This window comes from Sabethes cyaneus, chromosome 3, assembly GCF_943734655.1.
Source record: "Sabethes cyaneus chromosome 3, idSabCyanKW18_F2, whole genome shotgun sequence".
Taxonomy (NCBI): Eukaryota; Metazoa; Arthropoda; class Insecta; order Diptera; family Culicidae; genus Sabethes; species Sabethes cyaneus.
In genome coordinates, this window is record NC_071355.1 from 97,871,044 (window position 1) to 97,893,029 (window position 21,986).

Sequence of the window (21,986 nt, forward strand, 5' to 3'; positions counted from 1 at the left end):
GACACGACCGCATATATAAGTGACGCAGGACTACGTAAGTCTCTTTGTAGTGATAGTAGCATGTATTCATGCTTGTAATCATTCGATTCTTCATGTATACATGCTATATGCACCATATATACAAGCTACATGCGTTGTATGTAACATTTATCAAAGTAGTAATATTGCATACGTTCAATTCTCAAAATATTGTGCATTTGAAAACAATTTAACAAAATCAAAAACACAAACTATTGCTTTCCTGCTACCTTACTGAAATTAAAGATTGTCTTTATTGCCCATGATTCCCCACGTTGAAGGGATTTTACCAATTCAATCCTATTTTATCAACAGCACATCTTTTCACTACACTTCTAGTGAAACGGCATCGGCAAGCATGCGTATTCATACAGAGTCGTATTATAACCGAACACTACAGCTGTAGCACATTTTTCCAACACAGATATCAAGCTCTCCGAGGTTTAATCGTCTCACAGTAAAGAATTTGCGATCTGTTGGGACAGCGAACTTGTCATTTTTGCTGGCACACTTCCCTAACACAGACATCAAATTGGACTAGGTTTAGTCGCGTTCGTAAGAAATCTGTTGGCACGAGGGGGCTTTGGCACTCTTTCTGGCGTACTTCCCAAGCAAGGACATCAAAATGGTCTAGGTTTAACCGCGGTGTTAAGAAATCTTGTTGAAAGGAGGAAACTTTGTCACTTGTTTTGGCGTACTTCCCAAGCACAGATATCAAATTGGTATAGGTTTAGATCATCGCAAAGAATCTTCCAACCAATCACGAAGCGAGAATTCTGGTAAAACATAGGTTCATTATTTTCAATTTTTCAATAGTTCAACATCAAGGATCCATACTTTTCTCCATTTGGGTCAATTGTTAGAAGATTGGTGTAAGAATATTGAAAATCGATCGGAAAACCGCTGAGCTATTAGCGTTCAAAACCTTTCATTTTTCGTGACGCTCGCATTTTTCGATTTTTTGGAATGACACCCTATCTCAAAACTTGCCGTAAGACGTAGTCCTACGTCAAAATACATCTACTTGCGGGGCAAATGCGCACCGCTTTATAGACCAAGATTGCTACCCTGAATTGTATATCCATAACCTTAAAACAGCAACAATCACACTGCATAAAATATTTGTAACGGAATAATTTATATTTATTTGTTTTTGATATAAATACATTGTTTAACATATTTCTGTCTAATAATGACCACAGAGGAATACGTACATTCAATGAACAACTTTTTTATGGTTAACTAAATACTCCAAAACATTCAAATAATGTTTAAAATAGTTTATGAGCAGCTTGAATTCATAATATTTATTATATAGATTATACGTGAAATACAATGAAGGTTTAATAGCTTTTGAAAAGGATGGTCATCTTGCCCCGCAGGTTGGTAAAATTCCCAAAAATCGATTCCCGAAAAACGATTGCTCGTGAATATTTTATATGCGTTATAATTTTTAGCACCCAATATGCATACAGGTTATAGAAAAGACTATAAAAGATAACCTAGCGAGGGTTTTGAGCCATTTGGTGTAGATTTCTTCGGATATATTGATAGTGAGCTTAAGGTGGGCATCTTGCCCCGTGCTACCCTTTAACTCTAGAATCCGCTGTGATGCTTTTCCTGCAAGCCACGCGGTAATGTTCATATGCCTAATTGTCGTTTTCCGAGTTATAAGCCATGTAGAAAAAGCAGTTTAATTGACCTAGTGTTTAATTTCACCTTACCACTGGTGGCCATTCCACTTTCTGACTAACAATTTTATTTGGCATGGATTGATCGGGATTTACTCTTCCGGGATCAAGCTAGCTAGATCCCAAAATTCGTAACGTAGAATGTAGGGTCGCTACATCCGTATTTCGGATCAGTGTGGCAAGTTTATGCACTTCCGTGAGTCAGTAGAATTTCTGCAACATGTTTCTCGAAAACCAAGCTGCGCTGCCACTCGAATTTAATTCGATGTTCTGCGAATCGAGTCACATGCTGCAAAAGGTCCGTCTTAAAACTCTAATGTCATTCGATTCGACTTGACTAACGCCGAATGAAATGCGAGTGGCAGCAAATTAAAATTTGCCATGCCACTTTCCTCGTAGAATAAGGCCCCGATCACCGAGCTAATTATCAAAAACCTAATTTAACCGTTTGTGCGCCATACTTCTTTACTGACTTCGAAGTGTGCTTGACTACTAAATAAATCGTTCATTGCGGTTATCTGAAAAAATCCGATTTTGTTCAAAATTCCCTGATTATTCCAGGTTATTTTCAATTCCCTGAGGTTTCATAACCTATGAAGAATGGGAATGTTGTAGAAAATGGGACTGTTACGCGAGTAGCGGTAGTTTTGTGAGTATACTGATTGTGGAGCTCCGTCTGGGTGAATACCGCAAAAGTGTTTGCAGAAGTAAGTTTTCTTTCTTGCCTTGATATTTGCTAAAAGGAAAGCAAAGCCTTGGGCTTAAACATCTTTCTTAGACTTGACTCTTCTTTATCGACATACTTCATAGCCGGCTATTAGAGTACAGGACGGTTACGAGGCTAGTGAAACAATCCTACTGACTATCTAGCAGCACCGCCTAGCCGAGATTCGAACATACGACGACTGTCTTGTTAGACCAGCATCGTAGCTCGAAACCAGCTAAGCGGTTATATTTGCTCTTATCTGTTAAAGTATGAAATGGGCCGCAATCTATACCGAATTTTATTAAATATTCGCGGGCATGATACGTGGACAATGTTGGACGGGGACGTGAAAGTACTTGCCGTTTCGAACGTTGTGTGCTTAGGACCATTTTTGGCGGGGAATGTGAGAACGGTGTATGGAGGAGGAGGATGAACCACAGGCTGGCGCAACTCTGCGGCGAACCCATCGGTATTCGGAAAGTCGCCAATGGTGTTCGGCTCGAATCCGGCTGGTACCAGACGCAGAGGTGCGCAGCGTGCTAGATCTGGTCTAACTTGGTCTTGGTCTAACCAAGTGGAGCAAAACCTGGAATGTGTGGGATACTCGAGAAACTAGAGCCGGACAGCCATGGATCGAGTATGTTGGCGGAAAATTTTTATGCAGGTGAAATCCTAAGGGACATCGCAACAAGATAAGTAAATAAGTCATATTTTCACTTATATAATTTATTGTGTACTTGGCTTTGTTTGCTTTTTATCCATAGTACGAAGAGGCTGTTATTTGTATACAACCTGTTTTTCTTTTGCCAGATCTTAAAAAAATACTCCATTTAATAGCTGACATCACCTGGAAGCTGATATATTTCCTATTAGTGTTCGCTGCTGCTTTCTCTAAGTGATGAATTGTTTGATAATCAAGATGCTGATACTGTAAGCCTATTTTATGGTATCGTAACATACTACATTCATTTGAAAAGAATATTAAAATTCGGTCGAAGGTTCTGTATCATAAAACGATTGTAAACATAGTATCTGTGTCTTAAAAACAAAAAAAGTAAAAAAGAAATCGTACACTACACTGATCAAAACAAAAGCTATTCAACAACTTCAGTTATATCGGAAAAGGTGACACGTCGCGAGGAATTGAAAGACTCAGTTCCGCTACCGTTGAACAAGTTTTCTGCATTGTTTGTCGAGCAAACGTCGCTGTACTGTACGCCCCCGTCTCGCGAAATTGATGATTCGCTGTCCACTGGAATGGGACTAGCATCACGATTGACAGGAACTTCGTTGGTCGCTGATGGTTCGATGTTCGCTTCTATCTGGTTTGCTTCGGCGGATTTCGGGCTTGATCGAGTATGATCATCCTCTTGCTGGGACGCGTCGTTTGTGTCTGGAGACGGCTGCCGGTGATCAGATCCATAAATTACAGGTTGGTCTGTGATTTCTTCTGCCTCTGCGTCAGTAGTAGACATATTTTTCGACATTTCTCCAGAAACTACTTGCATTTGCTCATCATCATTGTCAGGAAGAATAGATACATCGGTCTCCTCCAATGCACTGGGTCCAGCACATGCAATATGTTCTGCGCTCTGCAGATGTTCTGTCAGTTGGGCCTGTTTCAAATATTCCTTTCGGCAAACTTCGCAACCAAAGACGCGATTTTGCTTGCGGTTCTGGGAAGGAAAAATATATTTGTCGATTTAAAAATGTACATATTATATTTTTTTCAATATGGATATATGTAATTGCTTTCTGTGAAAAAACCTTCCAAAAGAAAGACAAAATCATAAGAGACTACATTATAACTTTTTGATTGTCGTCGTAGTTCGGACTGTCACTTCTGTTGTGTGCTAGAGAAATGACGACACTGGTATAACAAACCAGTCGTTGCATGTTCGTATCTCAACAGGGAGCAACTTTTACGAGTGAATAGAATCGTAGTACTAGCTCCGCAATTTTCCTGTACTCTAACAGTTGATTACGAATTCTGTTAAATAAAAATAATAAAAAAAAAAGCAGAACAGAGTGCCTGTACGAGTTTTACAGCTGAGAAAAGTGGCTTTTGAGCGAAAGGCTGACCTAAGATATATAAACTTTTAAGGAACTTACATTTTCGTGAGCAATCATATGTCGGCTAAGTGTTTTCTGATTGTTGAATGTATTAGTACACAACAGACAAGTCACCATGGCTGGCACAGGAGTTGGAAAATTTTCCTTTCTTTTCTTCGGAGGCATCGAGATTTCGGTTCGTTTTGTTTTAGATTTCTTTATCGTCGGAGGTGTCATTTTCGCTGCTTTTTTCACTTTAGAAGACTTGGTGGTAGTTTTCTTCACCATTGGCGAATTACGTTTTTCAATTTTAGCTTTAGCAACTGAGTTATTTGATTTATTCGAAACCCGTTGCAAAGCCCCTTTCGGCTGGGAAAATAATTTCATTGCAGCTTTTGTCTTTGTCACAGTGGCCTTTCGGTACTTATTGATAAGCGAAGCAGACATTGGAACTAGACGTACAACTAGTTCTTTTGAAAAGCGAGGATAAGCTTTGGATGAGAATGCACCACGTCGAGATGGGGTATAAAGCTGTTCTAATGAAATTTCGCCAAAATTGCGTTTTGCAATTGCAATTTTCCTTCCAGCTCGAGGCGGAGTGTACAGCTTGGATAAGTCCGTTTGTCCGCTTTGCATGTGATTAACACTAATATCCAGTTTTTTCAATTGAACAACGGGAGTGGACCAATTTTTCGACTCAGGTGTTTTTTTCGGATTTAGGATTGCATGCAAATTTTGCAGAACTTCATTATTTTTCCAGCAAAGCAGACGAAATTCATGACACTGATCTAGCTGCTTTTTGCATTGACCACAAATAGCCGTCGGGATTCCTTGTTCACTACTTTCATTAATCTATAAATAATTACATACAAATCAAATAAGAATCAATAGCAACAAACAATAATCTACCTTCAAATTAGTACATTCAAAAATTTTATCAGAAAGTCTGGTGTCTCCGGAATAAGCAAAAATCGGTTCCATGTTGATGTTGGAAAGCAAGCACAAACGACACAACTTATTTAACCTTAAATATATCAATAGTGTTATATATAGTGGGAGCAACTACACGAAATACTTAATTTATTGCACTCACGGATAGCAATCGTCTCTAGCAGGATGAACTTTCTGAGGGACATCGACTGCGGTACCTACTGAAAAAGCAGTTGCCTTTTTAAGAGCTGTCTTTGCTCTTTTCCTACCTCGTTTGGCCATCCCTAATTCACAGGATTGTTTTGGATTATTTAGAATTTATATTTAATTTCTAAGAGAATAAAGCAATTTTTATTAACTAACGAAAATAGAAACAAACCGAAATTGATTTTTCTGAACGCCACAAGCCGCTACTATAACAGAACAGCAAGAAAATTGTAGCTAAAAAATACACGTTCGCACGGTTCACACAAAATTTTGACACATATACCTACAAGTGCAATAATTTTGTCAGCAAATGAATCAAAGTACATATAATATTTATAAAGATCACAAGTAATTGTGATACAGTATCGCCCCGCTAATCCGACAAATTTATAGCCGGATTAGCGAATTTTGACTCGATAATCCGACAGTCAAACTGACGTCAGTGTGAGTTTGATATGTGGTTTTGTTTACATCCATACGTAAAAAACTCCGGCAATTTTTGAAAATATCTGTCGAAAGTACGCAATAACTATGTTTTATACTCGGTAATGCTCAATTTCGTCAACAAAATACTTTTAAATTCTTAGTTAGTGTCGAAATAAGCGCAAGCACATCAGTCTATTGAGGCTGTGAACCATTTCGCGAAATTTTTAACTTTTTAGTTAAAATTTGACAGTTTGATGGTTATTTCTCGTCGAGTGGTTAAAATCAGTTCAGAATGCGAACCATTTCATATTTGACGTATTGATAGTTTTTTTTTGTTCAATGAGACCCAGGTAACCAATAAGCATTTCCAATGCAATTTAATTGCAAGCCAGTAAGCATTTAAGTTGCCTTAAATGCTATTTTGGCAAAATATGCGGCTACTTTACTGCTACTGTTTTACCTGACTCACTGCGAATATGCGTATTATTGAAATAAAACGTAACCATACGTTTTATTCGTTTATAACGCATATGCAGTTAATATCGATAACAAACGATTTTTCATAAGTTGTGCTTTTGTTATTGTCAATTGCAAGGAAAATTGTACCATCCAAAGTGCGATATCGCTCATAAAAGTGCTATTTTGCATTAAATCGTTTCGGTATCTTCGGCGCACTTTTTCGTTATCTTCCAAGTGATAAGTGCGCCGAAGATACCGAAACGATTTAATGTAAAATAGCACTTTTATGAGCGATATCGCACTTTGGATGGTACAATTTTCTTTGCAATTGACAATATTGCATTTAATTTGTAAAAAGTTACATAAATAACAATTCAGTTTCACAATACAATTATTGCGTACTACTGGCACTTGAAATATAACGTTTAAGTACGTTAATTTTAGTGATCAAAATTAACGATATTTTCGATACAAGGGCGATATTTTTCGAAACCTTTCGAACCAACACGATCCCGCGAACACAACGCATATTCGCAGTGAGTCAGGTAACACAGTAGCCCTCTTATAGTGCTGACAATGCTTATTTGCAGCTAGTTACCGACAAGAAGAATTTAAATAGAATTGTGGATGCCAATTTACAACAGTTATGCAGTCAAAAGGCTGATTAACAGCAACCTGCAGTATAAAACGCCAGGGATGCTAATAAACGATTGATTTACTGCTTATACTAATGCTTATTGGTTACCTGGGGAGCCGATAAGGTGGGGATGAAAATATTGTTTATTCTGTTCGAGTTAAAATTGGATGAATTTTTGATGTTGATTTGCTTTTATTTGATAGATAAAATTCATCTCATTTCAACCCGGGTTGTTTGAACAAATTTATTATGCAATAAGCATCCATACCAATGCAAAAAAATTCCAACGAAAAATCAGTGAAACACGTCGAAGCTCTCTTCCTCACCTGTGCATATCTCATTGGCTCTGAAGCGAACCATCGAACTGTCAAAACCTTGGTCAAAACTAACCATGCTCTCGAGCAGGGTTATTTTCGAAAAACCATCGAACTGTCGAATTTTAACTAAAAAGTTAAAAATTTCGCGAAATGGTTCACAGCCTGAGAGTAGCAATGAAAATATTATAGCCATGGCAAAAGTGAACGTATTGTCGATTGAGAGTAGCAATGAAAATATTATAGCCATGGCAAAAGTGAACGTAGTTAGAAGCAGCACCATGTGCCATTTCCATTTAGTTAGAAAGAGTGCCATTCTGACTTTAACGGAGACGCCAAACGAAGGTAGTGTTCGATTGCAAGAAGTCAAGTACAATACGTTTTAATTCGGAATTTTCCGGAGTAGCGAGATCCGGACTATTGAGTCGTCGGATTATTGGGTGTCGGATTAGGGGGGAGATACTGTAGGGTATCCCTAGAGTGACTATATACAGAGTGGCGACAAGTCATCCCAAATGTATGCAATGCGGGTTTCCCAAGGTTTTTCTTTCTCTTTCCTGCATACGCGTTGGATAGGTCGTCTGCTCGATTTGAATGACACTGACAGATAATTATCATTCCAATTTTGACATTGTCGCCACTCTAGGTATCCCTAAGGCCCTATAAAAATATAGCCCTGCATATGTTTTAAACCATCAGAAACGTTGCCAAGGCGCAAACATATGCGTGGCTGCGAGATTTTACCAATATCAGCAGCTTATTGTGTTTTATTTTGACCCAATTTCTATTGTTTATCGACTGTTCACATTTAAATTTGCAACATTTTCTTCAAAAATGAAGTAGTGTTTGTCATTTTGCCTAAATTTAATCACAGAGAATTTTCCAAACATTGACTTTTATGGATTTTAGATACTAGAAATCTTCGCCATAAGCGGCCTGTATGAAGTATTCCACCACGCACACATACAAAGATTTTTTGACGTTAGCTGAGGCCCTCGCTGAGGCTGTTTGCAGTAGGAATAATATCAAAAACATCAAATATCAAACTCCCGGATCCTCTCCTCCACTCTTCGCTCCCCTCTCACTCCTACATAACCGATCCTCAGCTAATGTCATTCTGGTTAGTGACGAAACAGCAAATTACTTCATTGTGTGAGCTCAAGATCGTATTGAAAAAGGTGGAAATTTTCGTAAAATAGTCATCAATACCGGTAAATATATTTAGCACCCGGGTAAAAGTATGTAAATATGCATAAATATATTTAATAAATTTGAAATGATTCGCCCCGTAGGCTCAAGATCTAATTGATCATTATTACTTCTTCTTCAGCAGCATAGAGCCGGGGTGGCTCGTGCTGTTACAAGCACTCGTCTCCATTCAAATCGGTCTTGGGCCACTCGTCGCCAATTTCCTAGTCGTCTCAGAGGTCGCAAATCACTTTCGACCTGGTCGAGCCATCGTGCACGTTGGGCCGCCTGTTGCTGGTGCCGGTGGGGTTGTTGAAGAGGACTATTTTCGTCGCACTGTCGTCCGGCATCCTTACGACGTGTGCGGCCCACCGTAGCCTGCTAACTTTCGCTAGATGTACGATGGGAGTTTCCCCAAGCAGTGCCTGTAGCTCGCGATTCATACGCCTCCGCGACTCTCCGCTTTCAGTTTGTACTCCGCCAAATATCGTCCGCAGCACTTTCCGCTCGAACACGGCAAGGGCGCGTATGTCCTCCGTGAGCAGCGTCACGACTTCAAGTCCATAAAGAACTACCGGTCTAATAAGAGTTTTGTACATTGCAAGCTTCGTGCGGCGGCGTATGCTTTCTGATCATAGCGTTTACGAAGGGCAAAGTAGGCTCGATTTCCCACTTGGATGCGCCGCTGGATCTCCTCACTAGTGTTGTTGTCAGCGGTTACCAGCAATCCCAAATACACGAACTCCTTTACTACTTCTAGTTCGTCGCCGTCAACTATCGAAATCATCTGCAAAGCCTAGAAGCTGGCTACTCTTGGTAAAAATCGTGCTTCTCGTTGCGATGCCCGCTCATCGGATCACCCCCTCAAGAGCGATGTTGAACAGCCTGTAGGATAAACCGTCACCTTATCTCAACCCTCGCCGCGTCTCGAAGGGACTCGAGAGTGTCCCAGAGATGCGTACGAAACACACCACTCGATCCAATATAGCTCTGATCAGTCGCATCAGTTTGTCCGGAAAACCGTGTTCGTGTATTATGTGCCATAGCTAGTCTCGATCCATTGTATCGTATGCTGCTTTGAAATCAATAAAGATGTGATGCGTGGGCACGTTATACATCCGGTTGCCCGAGCTCCTGAAATCCGCTTGATAATTCCTTATGAAACAGGATCTGGGAGAGTACCTTGTAGGCGGCGTTTACCAGCGTAATACCGCGATAGTTGCAGCAGTCTAGCCGATCACCCTTTTTGTAGATGGGTCAAACCACTCCTTCCATCCATTCCTCGGGTAGCTCCTCCTCCCAAATCCTCGAAATAACCCAGTGTAGAGCCTTTGCTAGCGTTTCTCCGTCATGTTTATAAAGCTCTGCCGATAGGCGATCCTTCCCAGCGGCTTTATTGGTCTTCAGTAGCCCGATTTCTCGTTTGACTTCTTGGAGATCAGGTGCTAGGACATTACTATCTTCCTTGGGTGCTACTAGGTTAATTTCCGCTCCGTGGTCAATTTGGTTCATTGTACGTTGGTCAGGTGATCTCCAGGTGGCTTTGTGGATATCCTTGCGCGGGAAAAAGGTGCTTCGGATCACCAGGTCTCGGGAAGCTGCAAAGTTTATACATCGTTGGCCGTTATCGTTCGTGTCGGTGTGCAGGCTATGGGGTCCTACCACCGGTCTATACATCTCTTCCCTACCGACCTGGGTGTTCATATCCCCGATGACGATCTTGATGTCCCGTGATGGGCAGCTGTCGTACGTTGCCTCCAGCCGCCCATAGAACGCTTCTTTCTCATCGTCGGGTCTATCTTCGTGCGGGCAGTGCAGGTTAATGATGCTATAATTGAAGAAACGGCTTTTTATCCTCAATACCTCACAGATTCTTATAAACATTCATGTGTCAGAAATGCAGTTTACATTAGGCTTTGATTTAATGATCTGATATAGTCCTACGTCACCCTTTCGTACAACCCTTAGGGCTGTATACCTTGTAGTTTTTTAATTACCATAACTACCGGAGAAGCCCATTCATTGGTCTTAATCGGAGTGATTACTCCCTTTCCTATTTGTCCAAATAGGTTAGGACCAAGTTAGGACTTTATAATGACCGAAGCCATTGCCGAGATATTCAAGTCTTCTAATTACATAAATATGAGCTCTTTAAAATCAAATTATCAGCGATCAAATGCTTCCCATGTTGAAAAGCATCTGGATTCAAGTGGGATAGACACACAGATATTTGCTAATTTTCCAAAACTAAACCGATTGGCTGTACTTGTATTGGTGCCATAAACAAAATGCGGATTATTGTAGCAAAATGATTGTCTTTCCACAATACTGAGGAAGTTAAAAGAAATTAGCTAATCATTTAAAGCAATCCTAGTTATCATTTCCACTGCGGTCAGTTTTACTGTCAAAAGTGTTCCGGACCTTCAAAGGAATACCCGGTCCGGTCCGGTAAAAAATCAGACTCTAAAATTTCGTTCCGATCGGACTTCGGACCGAACTTTCCGGGGTTTACCCGGTCCGATGTCAATCACTACTCGACATACAGATGCCAATAGGGTGTGTCCAACGCAAAGCCTACAAGACTCGCACTTAGCCACTTGTAGCAATCAAGGCAAAATATAATAAAATAAAAAATTAAATAATTAATAATTATTGAAATGGTTATTGAGAAATCAGTGTTCCACCAATCAGCCAGCGACGACGGCAGAAACATCTTTCTTCACACGATGCTGCAACTATATAAACGCTTTTCCCTCGGTGAGTTTCCTCATTCACTACACGGACGCGAAGGAAGCAACATCTACTGTAGCAACTACAAGCAGCAGCCAGCGGTGAGAAGAAAGTCGGGCGTGAATCCTCGACCAATCAGAGAGCAGTCATCGGGCAGGAAAGCATTTAAAGATTTTGAAACATTGTTGGCGTCTTCGTACGCCAGCTATATAATAGCTTTCCCCCGGTGCAGTTTCTCATTCACTACACGACGCGAAGGAAGCAACATCTACTGCGAACTGCAAGCAGCAGCCAGCGGTGGAAAGAAAATCGGACGTGCACCTTGGTGGGAATCCACGACTATCAGGTAGTCATCAGGCACGGTAGCAGCGGAATATCGTCATTTTCAACAGGCATCGAACGATCAACGATGGCCCAGACTTCATCCGGGACCGGTCGCGACACCACTCTGTAACTTTCATGAGCAAATAGCAATTTCCACGTCTGACATGCGAACCTTCAACTAGCACAGAGCCAAACATCATGCAGCACGCAGCTGCCTATCCTCTCGCATATCAGCAACAACTTGCACGTAACAAACTTTTAACTTGCACGTAGCCAACTTTCAACTTGTACGTAGCCAACTCAACTTGCAACTTTTATATGTTGTCATTGGACTAAGCTAAGTGTATGAAATCTCCCAGAAGTAATACCGATAAGGTGGTGCCAGGAGGGATTGAGGCTGGAGGATCGAGAAGGGTTTTAGTGGGTCTGGATCCTCACGTCCCAGTAGGGGGGTCGGGATACCAAACCCCATTCCCTGAGTTGTCTTCTCAGGTGTCTGATAGCAGATTTCCCTACTCGTTAAAAAAAACGAGTATGACATGGGAAAGGCAACTTAACAAAGCGTTAGTTCTGGCCGTCCCAAGTTCCTACCTGGCACCTCCACGCGGCCATACCCGGTAATGCTCGATCTTTGAAATGGAGTAGAGCTAGGAGGTGCGCTGTCGTTTGGCACCGGCTGCCTAATCTTACAAATGCAGTTTAGGCAAGCGGACTCACACTTTATATTGTATTATTTAATACGCTTATAATTTTTCTTTCTACTACATGGGGCTGCTACAAAACACATTTCTACTACGTTAAGGAGGTGTACAAACTGTATGATTTACTGAAGGCTTCGTACAGTAAAGGGTATGCATCTGATTCAATGGAAACAGAATAACACGGGCACGGAAAGTAGCATTACAGAATGAAGCGGTCAGCAAATAAAGAATAACGACATCTGCAATAATACGGTTAAAAACGATGTCTGTCTTTCAAGTACATCCTCTGCTAGATGTGGGTAATGAGATGATTGAGTAGAAAAGGTAGGGGAACTGTGGGTAAAATGAACAGGGGGGGTAAAATGAACAGGTAGCCAAATTCCCAGTAAACCGATTAAAATCTGTTCCATATCAAAAGGTATCTTCTCCTAGAAGTATTTCAAGCTATTTGAGACAATATGTGGTGATCATAAACGTTCTAAAGTGAAAAAAATTGAAAAAGTAAAAAATATTTGTTGAAATCTGACGCCGATGTTAATTTCCACTATTAGTATATAAGCTTTTTTGGCGAAACAAATTGAATTTCGTCTATTTGTATCATTTAGTGTTGTTTGCTTATCACTGTCCTGCGGATCTGTCGAAAATTCCAAATATTTTTATCAACTGTTTGTTTATAATAAACACTAGAAAATATTTGGTGTTTTGGGGGAAAAATGAACACTTCACTATGGGGGCAAAATGAACAGTGTGTATCATGATGTTTTATTTTCCATTTATCAGCAGCCAGGACCTAATTACAATTCAATCAATAAAAATGATGAAGTTTCTCGAAAAATGACGGAAAATGACCGATGAAGCGAGTTGAAAGTCAAGCATTGTTTGAACCTGGCGAAGATACATTATGTTAACTTTGTGGAGTCCTATTTTAATTCCAGCAGCCTTGTTGATTATCTACAGCTTATGTAGAACAATGATAAGGTAAAATAATGTTTAATTTATCCAAGCTGCATGTTAACTTTAGTTTTCCATGACATGTTCATTTTGCCCTCACTGCATGTTCATTTTACCCACACGAAAAAAATCAGGCTCGAATGTAACGCTTTCGGAAATAAGGAATTTTTCATGACAAATCGTCTTTTTTCAAACATCTTTATATTTTGCTACATGGAATATGAATCCAGCTTTCAATTCATGTAGTGCGTTCAGCATTTGGTTGGTTCCTGGGGAAGCAAATGGCGAAATTGCTAAGGGTGTTCATTTTCCCCCCAGTTCCCCTACGTGTGCAGGAGTTATTCTTCGAAGGTAAATGTGGAGGATCATTCAAACCAAGGCAAGTAGAAAACGGTAATCTGAATCTGTTTAATAATTATCAAATACACTTATAAATATCTATTTCATCTCATATCTGCTTCTTGTCGGAAATTGTTAACATTATACCATATTTATGGTTTGTTTGTTTTGTCTGTTTTCAGAGTATTATATTAATTTTAGTTATGTATTCATTTTTGCATCACCCTTTTATTCAGACTTTATATAATATTTGTATTCAACATATAACTACACTGACGTTTAGTTAAATAAAGCTCTTTGTATCGAACAGAAGCATCCGTCTCTTTGCTCTGAACCATATTCGAAACACAGAGCGAACTAAGGCACTAAAGCCTTGGCCTGGCTTTCGGTCTAAAAACCATAATTTCATCCCCGAGGGTCCGCAGTATCACTTAAGCTTTACTAGCAAAGATACTTCCAACGACTGCATACTGCATAATGTAAACGTTTGGTTCGGGAGGTCCACGCTTTCTTACTTCCCCTCTTTTTAAAGAGTTCAATAGAATTAAGTATCATTTCTAATTCCGCTTGATTCTTTGGAATTCTCAGTTGGCTTGGCCGTTCACAAGAAAAATGATTGATTCAAGTAATCATTTTCCAGGATGCCTTCAAGTATTGGTTGCGTTAGGTAACACAAGATAGTCATTGGACTAAGCTAATAAATAACACCAGCAGATACGAAAATCGTTATTTTCTATTTTTATTCGAGAGCCTTGAAAAAAAAAAACCGTTTTAAATAGCCCCGGTGCACTTTATATTGAACTACCCATGGCTTCATAGTTGACATACCTGGCTGCTAAAATGAAGCATCATAGATTGATAGATTGAACTATCAGAAACTTGATGCCAGATAATTCACAATTTATGTACAGTACAGTTGAATTTGTAGCAATACGAAGTTTGCCGGGTCAGCTAGTTCGCTATATTAGCAAATAAACCATTTTAAAAGTATTTTTCACTTTCAATATTGAAGACAATGAAAAAATAAAATTTTATGAAAATTTGAATCTTAAATTTAGTTCAGATCCAAGTTTATTTTGTAAAATTTGTATAGATGTTTTTTGCACATATGATAGTAATGTAATATTTCATTATACATTTAAGTCTAGCTAAATATTAAAAGCAATATTTAATAAAAATAATAAATGTTAACAATTCGTCGAGGATTACAGCGTTACATATTTTTGGTAAACTGAATGCGTAAGATAATTGGCATCGCATTTTTGCAGGTGTCTTTTGCGGTATGCTATGTAAGGTCAACTATTTCAATAGGTGGTTCAATTATTGCCACATCATCGATATTGTTCAGTGGCTGCAATAGCTCGTCAAGATCCATTCTCTCCAATAATAAATCTAAATTTAGTGGTTCTAGTTCTACTCGACACGGTTTCACAGCGGTGTGTTTTGCTAAGCTGTGCGCATCATCGAACCGAGCATCACAATAGTCGCATTTGTATGTAGTTACTTCATCGTAGTAAACATCAGCGTATGGATTGTAATCATCTTGATCCATGTAGTGTGAATAAGACTTGCGACTTGTACGGCTTTCGCCAAGTTTATAATTATTATCGCTTACGTAGGAACAAATAGAATCTCGTCGACTGGAATCACTACGATATGAATGACGCCTTCGGGGATATACGGCTTCACCGGTGGCGGCGCGATGAATCAGTGACCGATAATGTTGATGGAGGCCTTGGGCAGAAGTAAAGCTTCTATTGCAAAGTTTGCACTCCCTCAAAATAGTTGAAGCATGCTTCTCCGCTGTGTGTCGCCGCAAGGTGTCGGTTGTAAAATAGGTTTTTGAACAAAATTTGCAAGCCAATTCATTTTTGCGATTGGCATGGTAGAGATCTATATGTTGTTTGATTTGAATGCGATAAGGAAACGACCCGTCGCAAAATTCACATTGAAATAAATCATTCTCTCCCGTCTGATCAATGGTGGAATTTCGTGAATCCCGTCCATAACTTTGTGAGCTATCTCTAAAACCATTCAGACGAGTCATCGGAATCACTAACGCTGGAACTCTATTTTCACTATCTCCTAAACGTGGTCGTTTGGGCGATTCCTCTTGAGTATCCGTGTCGTATGCCACTTGTCGATAACGAATTTGTCCGTCGTCATCGAAACCCTGTTGTTCATTCTCTTCGTCATCGCAATCACTCCAGGTGATATCACTGGCACTGGTCGACGATTCAATATAACTTCGTGTCGATTGTCGGCGGGACAGTGTGCGCTTTCTTTGGTTTTCGGGAATAGGTTGACTGACTGCTGATGGTATAGGGCGAATGACCATCCGCAATTCATTTCTTGGTGTACTATTTTTTGTGTCATGGCTAGCAAGTAAATTTTGAATAATTTTATTATTACGTTGGCATAATTCTAAAAACTGATAACTTTTATACACCGATGTTTTGCAAGATATGCAGATTGCGCTCGGTCCTACAGCGGCATTTTCGTCTATCTAAAAGTGTAAACAATGTGTAATTGTGTGCGTTACTAAACATTCTGTAACCTTGTTTATATTTTTAAGCACTAACTTAACAAAAAAAAATACTCAAATTACCTACCTCTACGCCAGTACAAGCCAAAATTTTGTTGGCCAGCGTTCTGTCACCAGGATGTATAAATATAGGCTCTACATCTTCGGCACGCATCAGGCAGAGTCGGCATATATAGCGAAATGATGCTGATCTAAACAAAAATTCCGCCACAAATACTCGTTGACTATCCATGTTTTGAACAATTTATTTAAAGCCTTACCCTGGAAGAACCTTCGGAGTTTCCTTCGGTAAATTACACCTGCAACACTGCTCGGTCATTTTAACAACAATTTATGTTTTAGACACAATTCCTTGTTAAAAAACTAAATTAACTTCTTCAACTTTGAATTGTTTCCAGTTCCAACGCCATATTAAGTTTTCTTATTGTTTTTCACTTCTATTCGCGTTGACGACGTCGAGGACGTCGACGAACGTAAGCTGCTGCCACCTCCAAAAGTTTACTGTAGGGGTGAAGCGGAATAGGAATTTCTTAAAGAGCGCAAGAGATCGAAACAGTTTGGCAGATTTTCACCATTTTACCCACACGTACATACGGGCATTTCTATGAGTGTGCAACAAGAGATCGTTTAACGCCGTCAACGCGAATCTTCTAACTTCTATATACGTTCCGACCAGTGAGATGTATATACATAAGGTGCGAGCAAGATTGCGAGGAAAGAAGAAACACGGTTAAAAAAAGGAACTCAAATATGCGTTCATTGCACTCAAGATTATAGAGCTTATATCGCTTTCAGTGTTGCTGAAACTAATTAGTGGGAATACGACAATAAGTTAAATATTTTTTCCGAATTTTGATTTCTGTTGTATTCTGTAGTTCTACGCTTGGTTCACCATTAGTTTTGTTTGTACACGAATTTTAATTTTCAAAATGAAATGCAAAACATGATTTTGGTCGCATAAACTGTATATTCGGGAGCTGTTGTTCGGCAAACGAAGTTATTCTTAAAATAATATGTGCAGGCAACAGTGGTGCAGAGTGTAACAAAGAATATTCAATCGGGATGGCGGTAATAATAAGGAGAGGAGTAAGAAGCCAGATGGCACGTCTTGTCCTAGCTGTTTACAGTTCAACTGGTAAAGGCGTTGCACTATTCTTGCTAGGGTTGCCAAGTGATCGGTTTTCGGCCGGCCCGACCGGTTTTTCACTTGCAAAGCCGGTGACCGGTCAATCCGGCAAAAAGGCCGGTGTAACGGATGTACTAATCATTTCAATCGAATTAAATATTTTCCTATAAAGTTTATTTACAAATCGCATAGATTTAACTTACTGGCGTGGGAATAAAGACGCCAAGGAGCGTTATTTGAAGTTGTATGCAATAAGTGTCTTTAAGATTCGTAAAGTTGTAACCAAATTACGTAAACTCACTTCCTGCGCACAGAACACACCTGTTCTCTTAAGACATAGAGTTTAAGTCATAAAATTTGGAATATGTTTAGCTTAAACAACCGAAAGTTTACAGGTTCACAGGTGTTCAGAAAGGGAAAGTATGAAAGATACATGTCAATGAACCAACGCTTAGGCACAATTGTTTATTCTTTCTATATTTACATTCCAATGCGTAAGACAATTGTAAACTTGCAGGTGCAAGGGTTAGCTCCTATGAGAAAGGATAAACGAGTCAAGTTGAATGCTTATTGTTCTAGAAGTAACAGACAGAGAAGAATAATTGATTCAGGTGCGTACGCGCATATCGAGCACTCTACTCGTGGGAAAGGAAAATGTCAATAGGGCCGATTTTATGACCTATGCAGGTGCACCTTTTAGAACCATATTTGTAATTTCGGTCACGAATTTAGAATTGAATCGATGCAACCGCCTACTGTAATCGTGTCTTTCTAACTTCTTTTCTGGTTGCATAGAGATTTAGTATGCGATAACGCAACTCGCGTAGGGTATTAAAGTGGCTAGGCGTAAATGAAAGTGAAATGAAACAGAATTTTAGGGAACCTTTGAAGCACCGTCGAAAGTCTCGTCTATCACGGACGAGTTCTGTTATCCGCTGAAGGAGCAGGCAATGAGAGTTGAATTAACGATCCCGAGGCGCACGCGCGCGATGAACCCTCTGACCTGCGGGTGGAGGTGCAATACAGGCCCAGCTGGCTATGGGAATTTGGAACCCAGTAAATGTTGTTTTCTCTTTCACCCTTTCAGGCCAGTTCGAATTTTGATTCCAATAGGAGTTTAGGTTAGGTTAGTTTTGTAAATTTGTATATAAACTCAACTTTTGTATTAATAAAATTAGTCTTAAACGTGAACTCACGACCGTCAGGTCTTATTTTTTTCTCTCACCAATCCTACCTTTAACTTGACTGCCGTAAATCCGAAAGCTTAGTCCGTCGTTCAAGACACTGTTAATTAGGTCTCTACGAAACAGCGCTAGAGAACTATTAACGGTTTAATTCCTTGAACGACGCTCTGATCCTTAATCAATCAGCAGTCGAGTTGACTACAGCCGGTTTTCCGACATATGAAGCCGGATTTGTACTCTTTGCCTGATTTGTTAAATTTTCTGATAAATTTATTAGCAATCCAGAGCAGTAGATTATTGAAGATAGCCAGTTTGACAGTGACAATACTTTACTTCAGGCGGTAATATATATTAAATTGTCCACTAGCACCAGGGGCAAGCAGTTGTCACTCTGAAACTATCTATCTTCAATAATCCATTCGTTGTGGTTTCGACTGTGATGTCCTACCGTTCGCTATCTAATGTTAACACACTTTACACGTTCCAGGCAAATCCTCTCTAAAAATATGCAAATATGCTGCCAAACCTCCCCCCCCCCCGTATTTTTGAAGGCATGACCGACCGGCCGGTTTTTGCAATTTTCAGACTTGGCAACCCTAATTCCTGCAAAGCCACATATGATGGGAATGTTGGATTGATTGGCGGTTCAATTCTCACCAAAGAAAAAAATCACAAAAAAGCAATCTTGAAACATCAACAGAAGATAAAGATAACAGAGAGGGGAGATCAAAAAAGGATGAACCAAGGGGTCGGACACTCAGCACATTATGCCGCGGCACTCCAGAGATATCAAGCGGCACACCTCTAAAGTCCTATAAAAATAACATTTATAGGGCTTTACACACCTCCGGTTCAATTTTACATATTGAATGGGAGCACTGCCAGTTGTCAAAATCAAGTAGCTGGTAGGCAGCCATGTTTTCGATGCCAACTATTAGCGTTAGCGTAAACGAGAAATCATATTTTCGTCACTCTTCACGCAAGTTAGCTCTTCAGCTGTCAGTGGGGCCCACGACTCCTGATGTTAGCTCTCGTCAACGCAAAGCAAATGAGATAAAGGTGCCAGTTAGCTGGTCAAAATCATCTCACACGGTTGCCAGATCTATCAGATTAGAACGAATTTAACAAATCTTGCAGTTGGGCACTTTCGGTACAGCATCGGCACAGTTCGGCTCGTTTCAAGTCACCTAACATAAAAACGGCTGTGCCGAGTGACCGACCCCTTGGCTGGACCTATGATGGTCCAGCAAAAAATAACTCTCATCCGTTTGCGACATTCGCCCTTTTGTTAATTCTATACACTCAAAATAATCCGCACATAACTAATGGAAAATTTCCATATGAAAATCCTTATGAATATTATGTGCCACATATAAACACAGTCCGCCCAGAAGTACACATGGAAATTATATGCATATGAATAGTATGTGATAACACATAAATGGTAACTGTTTGGCACATAAAGTTCATTTACTCGGCACGTGGAAAAAATCTATGTGTGAAACACATAGAAACTATACGAAAAGTTTTCTCAGTGTAGATATATGAAGATAGAATTAACAAAAGGGCGAATGTCACAAGCGTAAACAAACCGAGTGAGAGTTTATTTCCCTATGCTGGTCCAGCAAAAAATAACTCTCACCCGTTTTGTTTACATTTGCGACATTCGCCCTTTTGTTAATTCTATCTAGATATGAAATGGTTCGCACCATTTAACCATTTTAACCACTCGAGGAGATACAGCCATCGAACTGTCAAATTTTAACTAAAAAGTTAAAAATTTCGCGAAATGGTTCACAGCCTCAGTGTAAAAATAAATGAGCGTTGTCGCGACCGGGTAAAACATGTTTTTTGTGACGCGATTTATTTATAAAGCATTGCACGCAGATGTCAGTGCATTTTTTCCTCCCAGGTTTGACAGTGTTGTGGGGTTTGTTTTGATTACTTATTCGTAAGACCCAGAAGCAAAAAAACTGCAAAAAGGCAAAAATATATGTTGTACAGAACTGTTATCATTTTCCTGCTTCGGAAAAGTCGGGTATTTCCGGTTTCCGCAAACAAGTTGTACCAATTACAAGTAATAAACCCACTAGCAATAAAATTAGGTTACGAAGGGAATCAAAACAAAACACACAAAAACGTCAAACCAGAGTTGAGGTTAGGCACCGTGCAAAGGTTTATTGTCATCAAGCCACTGATGGCCAGCAAAGAGCAGAGATGCCAGAAGTGAAGACATGTCTTTATTTTGAAGACATTTTTGTTGCAAAGAAGACTTATTTTGAAATGTCTTCCCTTGAAGACATGTCTTCACAGTAGAATCAATATATATATAGAATGCCAGTGTCGCTGTTTTTCTACAGCACTCATTGTGGTAAACATGATGCTAACAATCTGTATTAAGTCTGTGAATCGGGAACTTCATTGTCAAAGTTGCTCATTGTTTTTTATCTGTTCTTTATCTGTGCGCTGGTTGGTGCTGTCGTCAGTGCGCTCATCGCTGTGTTTTCATGCCAGTAAAATATTTTTAAACGTTCTTTTTCTTTTCGTCTGGATGAATTGAATCCCATCACAACTGCGTCCTTTTGCACCGATTTTTCAGAAATTTGAAGCAAGCTATAAGTTTCCAATCGCATTACTTGGCAGCCTTATTTGAAATTTTAAACTGGTTGTCAAAGTTTGACAATGTGCTTTTGGCAACTCTGCTCACGTCAAGTTGACATTTCCCCCCTAGAGTCGATGTGAAGTAGTAGAGGTGTGGAACAACGTACCGTTTGTTTGTGTTAGCAGCGCAAATAATGTAAACAGCAAGAGTGACGTCAATCTCGCCCTATTCTTCTACGGGCATAAAAAAAGCATAAACATTGTGCCGTATAACGATGACACTTACACACCTATACTTTTAAGCATATTACGAACACAAACATGCCGCGTTTGCCGTACCTAAGTTATAGTGTACATAGCCCTAGAGTGACTGTATACTCGATTGGTATGACACTGACAGATAATTATCATTCCAATTTTGACATTGTCGCCACTCTGTATATAGTTACTCTATTCCCCCCTTGTAGTAAAACTGTCAAGCTTACGTTAGCAAAGTTGCCAAAAGCATTTAAATATTTTCCAAAAGTTGTGCCCACTATCCGCCATTAAGCGCGCGAAAAGGTGGATATATATTGATTATCCACCTTTTCACGTGCTTAATGGCGGATAGTGGGCGCAACTTTTGGAAAATATTTAAATGCTTTTGGCAACTTTGCTAACGTACGCTTGACAGTTTTGCAAGGGGAAAATGTCAACTTGACGTGAGTAGAGTTGCCAAAAGTATGTTATTTTTTCCGATAGTTGTACCCACAAGCCGTAAAGCCCTATAAATGTATATCTTTATAAGGCTTTAACTAGCCGCCATTAGGCACGCGAAAAGGTCGATATAGAGTGACTATATACAGAGTGGCGACAAG

General features: G+C 39.8%; 2 protein-coding genes across 3 annotated transcripts; both read right to left on the reverse strand.

The window, feature by feature from the left end:
* Positions 1-3,137: 3,137 nt before the first annotated feature.
* On the reverse strand, positions 3,138-5,873 carry LOC128742090 (uncharacterized). Of its 2 annotated transcripts, XM_053838304.1 has the most exons (5): positions 5,777-5,873; positions 5,561-5,681; positions 5,377-5,491; positions 4,528-5,319; positions 3,138-4,091 (listed from the first exon to the last, which is right to left on the reverse strand). In XM_053838304.1, the coding sequence occupies exons 2-5, from the start codon at positions 5,677-5,679 to the stop codon at positions 3,510-3,512; spliced, it is 1,608 nt and encodes a 535-aa protein (XP_053694279.1). In that variant the 5' UTR covers positions 5,680-5,681; positions 5,777-5,873; the 3' UTR covers positions 3,138-3,509. The 2 variants fall into 2 exon arrangements, with proteins under 2 accessions (XP_053694279.1, XP_053694280.1); XM_053838305.1 differs by lacking the exon at positions 5,777-5,873 and having other exon boundaries at positions 5,561-5,751.
* A 9,003-nt stretch (positions 5,874-14,876) lies between these two features.
* Positions 14,877-16,586, reverse strand: LOC128742091 (zinc finger protein 652-like). Its single transcript, XM_053838306.1, has 3 exons — positions 16,479-16,586; positions 16,286-16,409; positions 14,877-16,179 (listed from the first exon to the last, which is right to left on the reverse strand). Exons 1-3 carry the CDS (start codon positions 16,535-16,537, stop codon positions 14,959-14,961), a joined length of 1,404 nt encoding a protein of 467 aa, XP_053694281.1. The 5' UTR covers positions 16,538-16,586; the 3' UTR covers positions 14,877-14,958.
* Between the last annotated feature and the right edge of the window lie 5,400 nt (positions 16,587-21,986).

Coding starts and splice junctions, on each gene's coding strand:
- LOC128742090 (XM_053838304.1), bottom strand. CDS start 5,679: ATGGCCAAACGAGGTAGGAAAAGAGCAAAGACAGCTCTTAAAAAGGCA. Junction 5,492..5,560: donor GCTAGAGACGATTGCTATCC/GTGAGTGCAATA, acceptor GATATATTTAAG/GTTAAATAAGTTGTGTCGTT. Junction 5,320..5,376: donor TTGAATGTACTAATTTGAAG/GTAGATTATTGT, acceptor AATTATTTATAG/ATTAATGAAAGTAGTGAACA.
- LOC128742091 (XM_053838306.1), bottom strand. CDS start 16,537: ATGACCGAGCAGTGTTGCAGGTGTAATTTACCGAAGGAAACTCCGAAG. Junction 16,410..16,478: donor ACTCCGAAGGTTCTTCCAGG/GTAAGGCTTTAA, acceptor ATTTTTGTTTAG/ATCAGCATCATTTCGCTATA. Junction 16,180..16,285: donor TGGCTTGTACTGGCGTAGAG/GTAGGTAATTTG, acceptor TTACACTTTTAG/ATAGACGAAAATGCCGCTGT.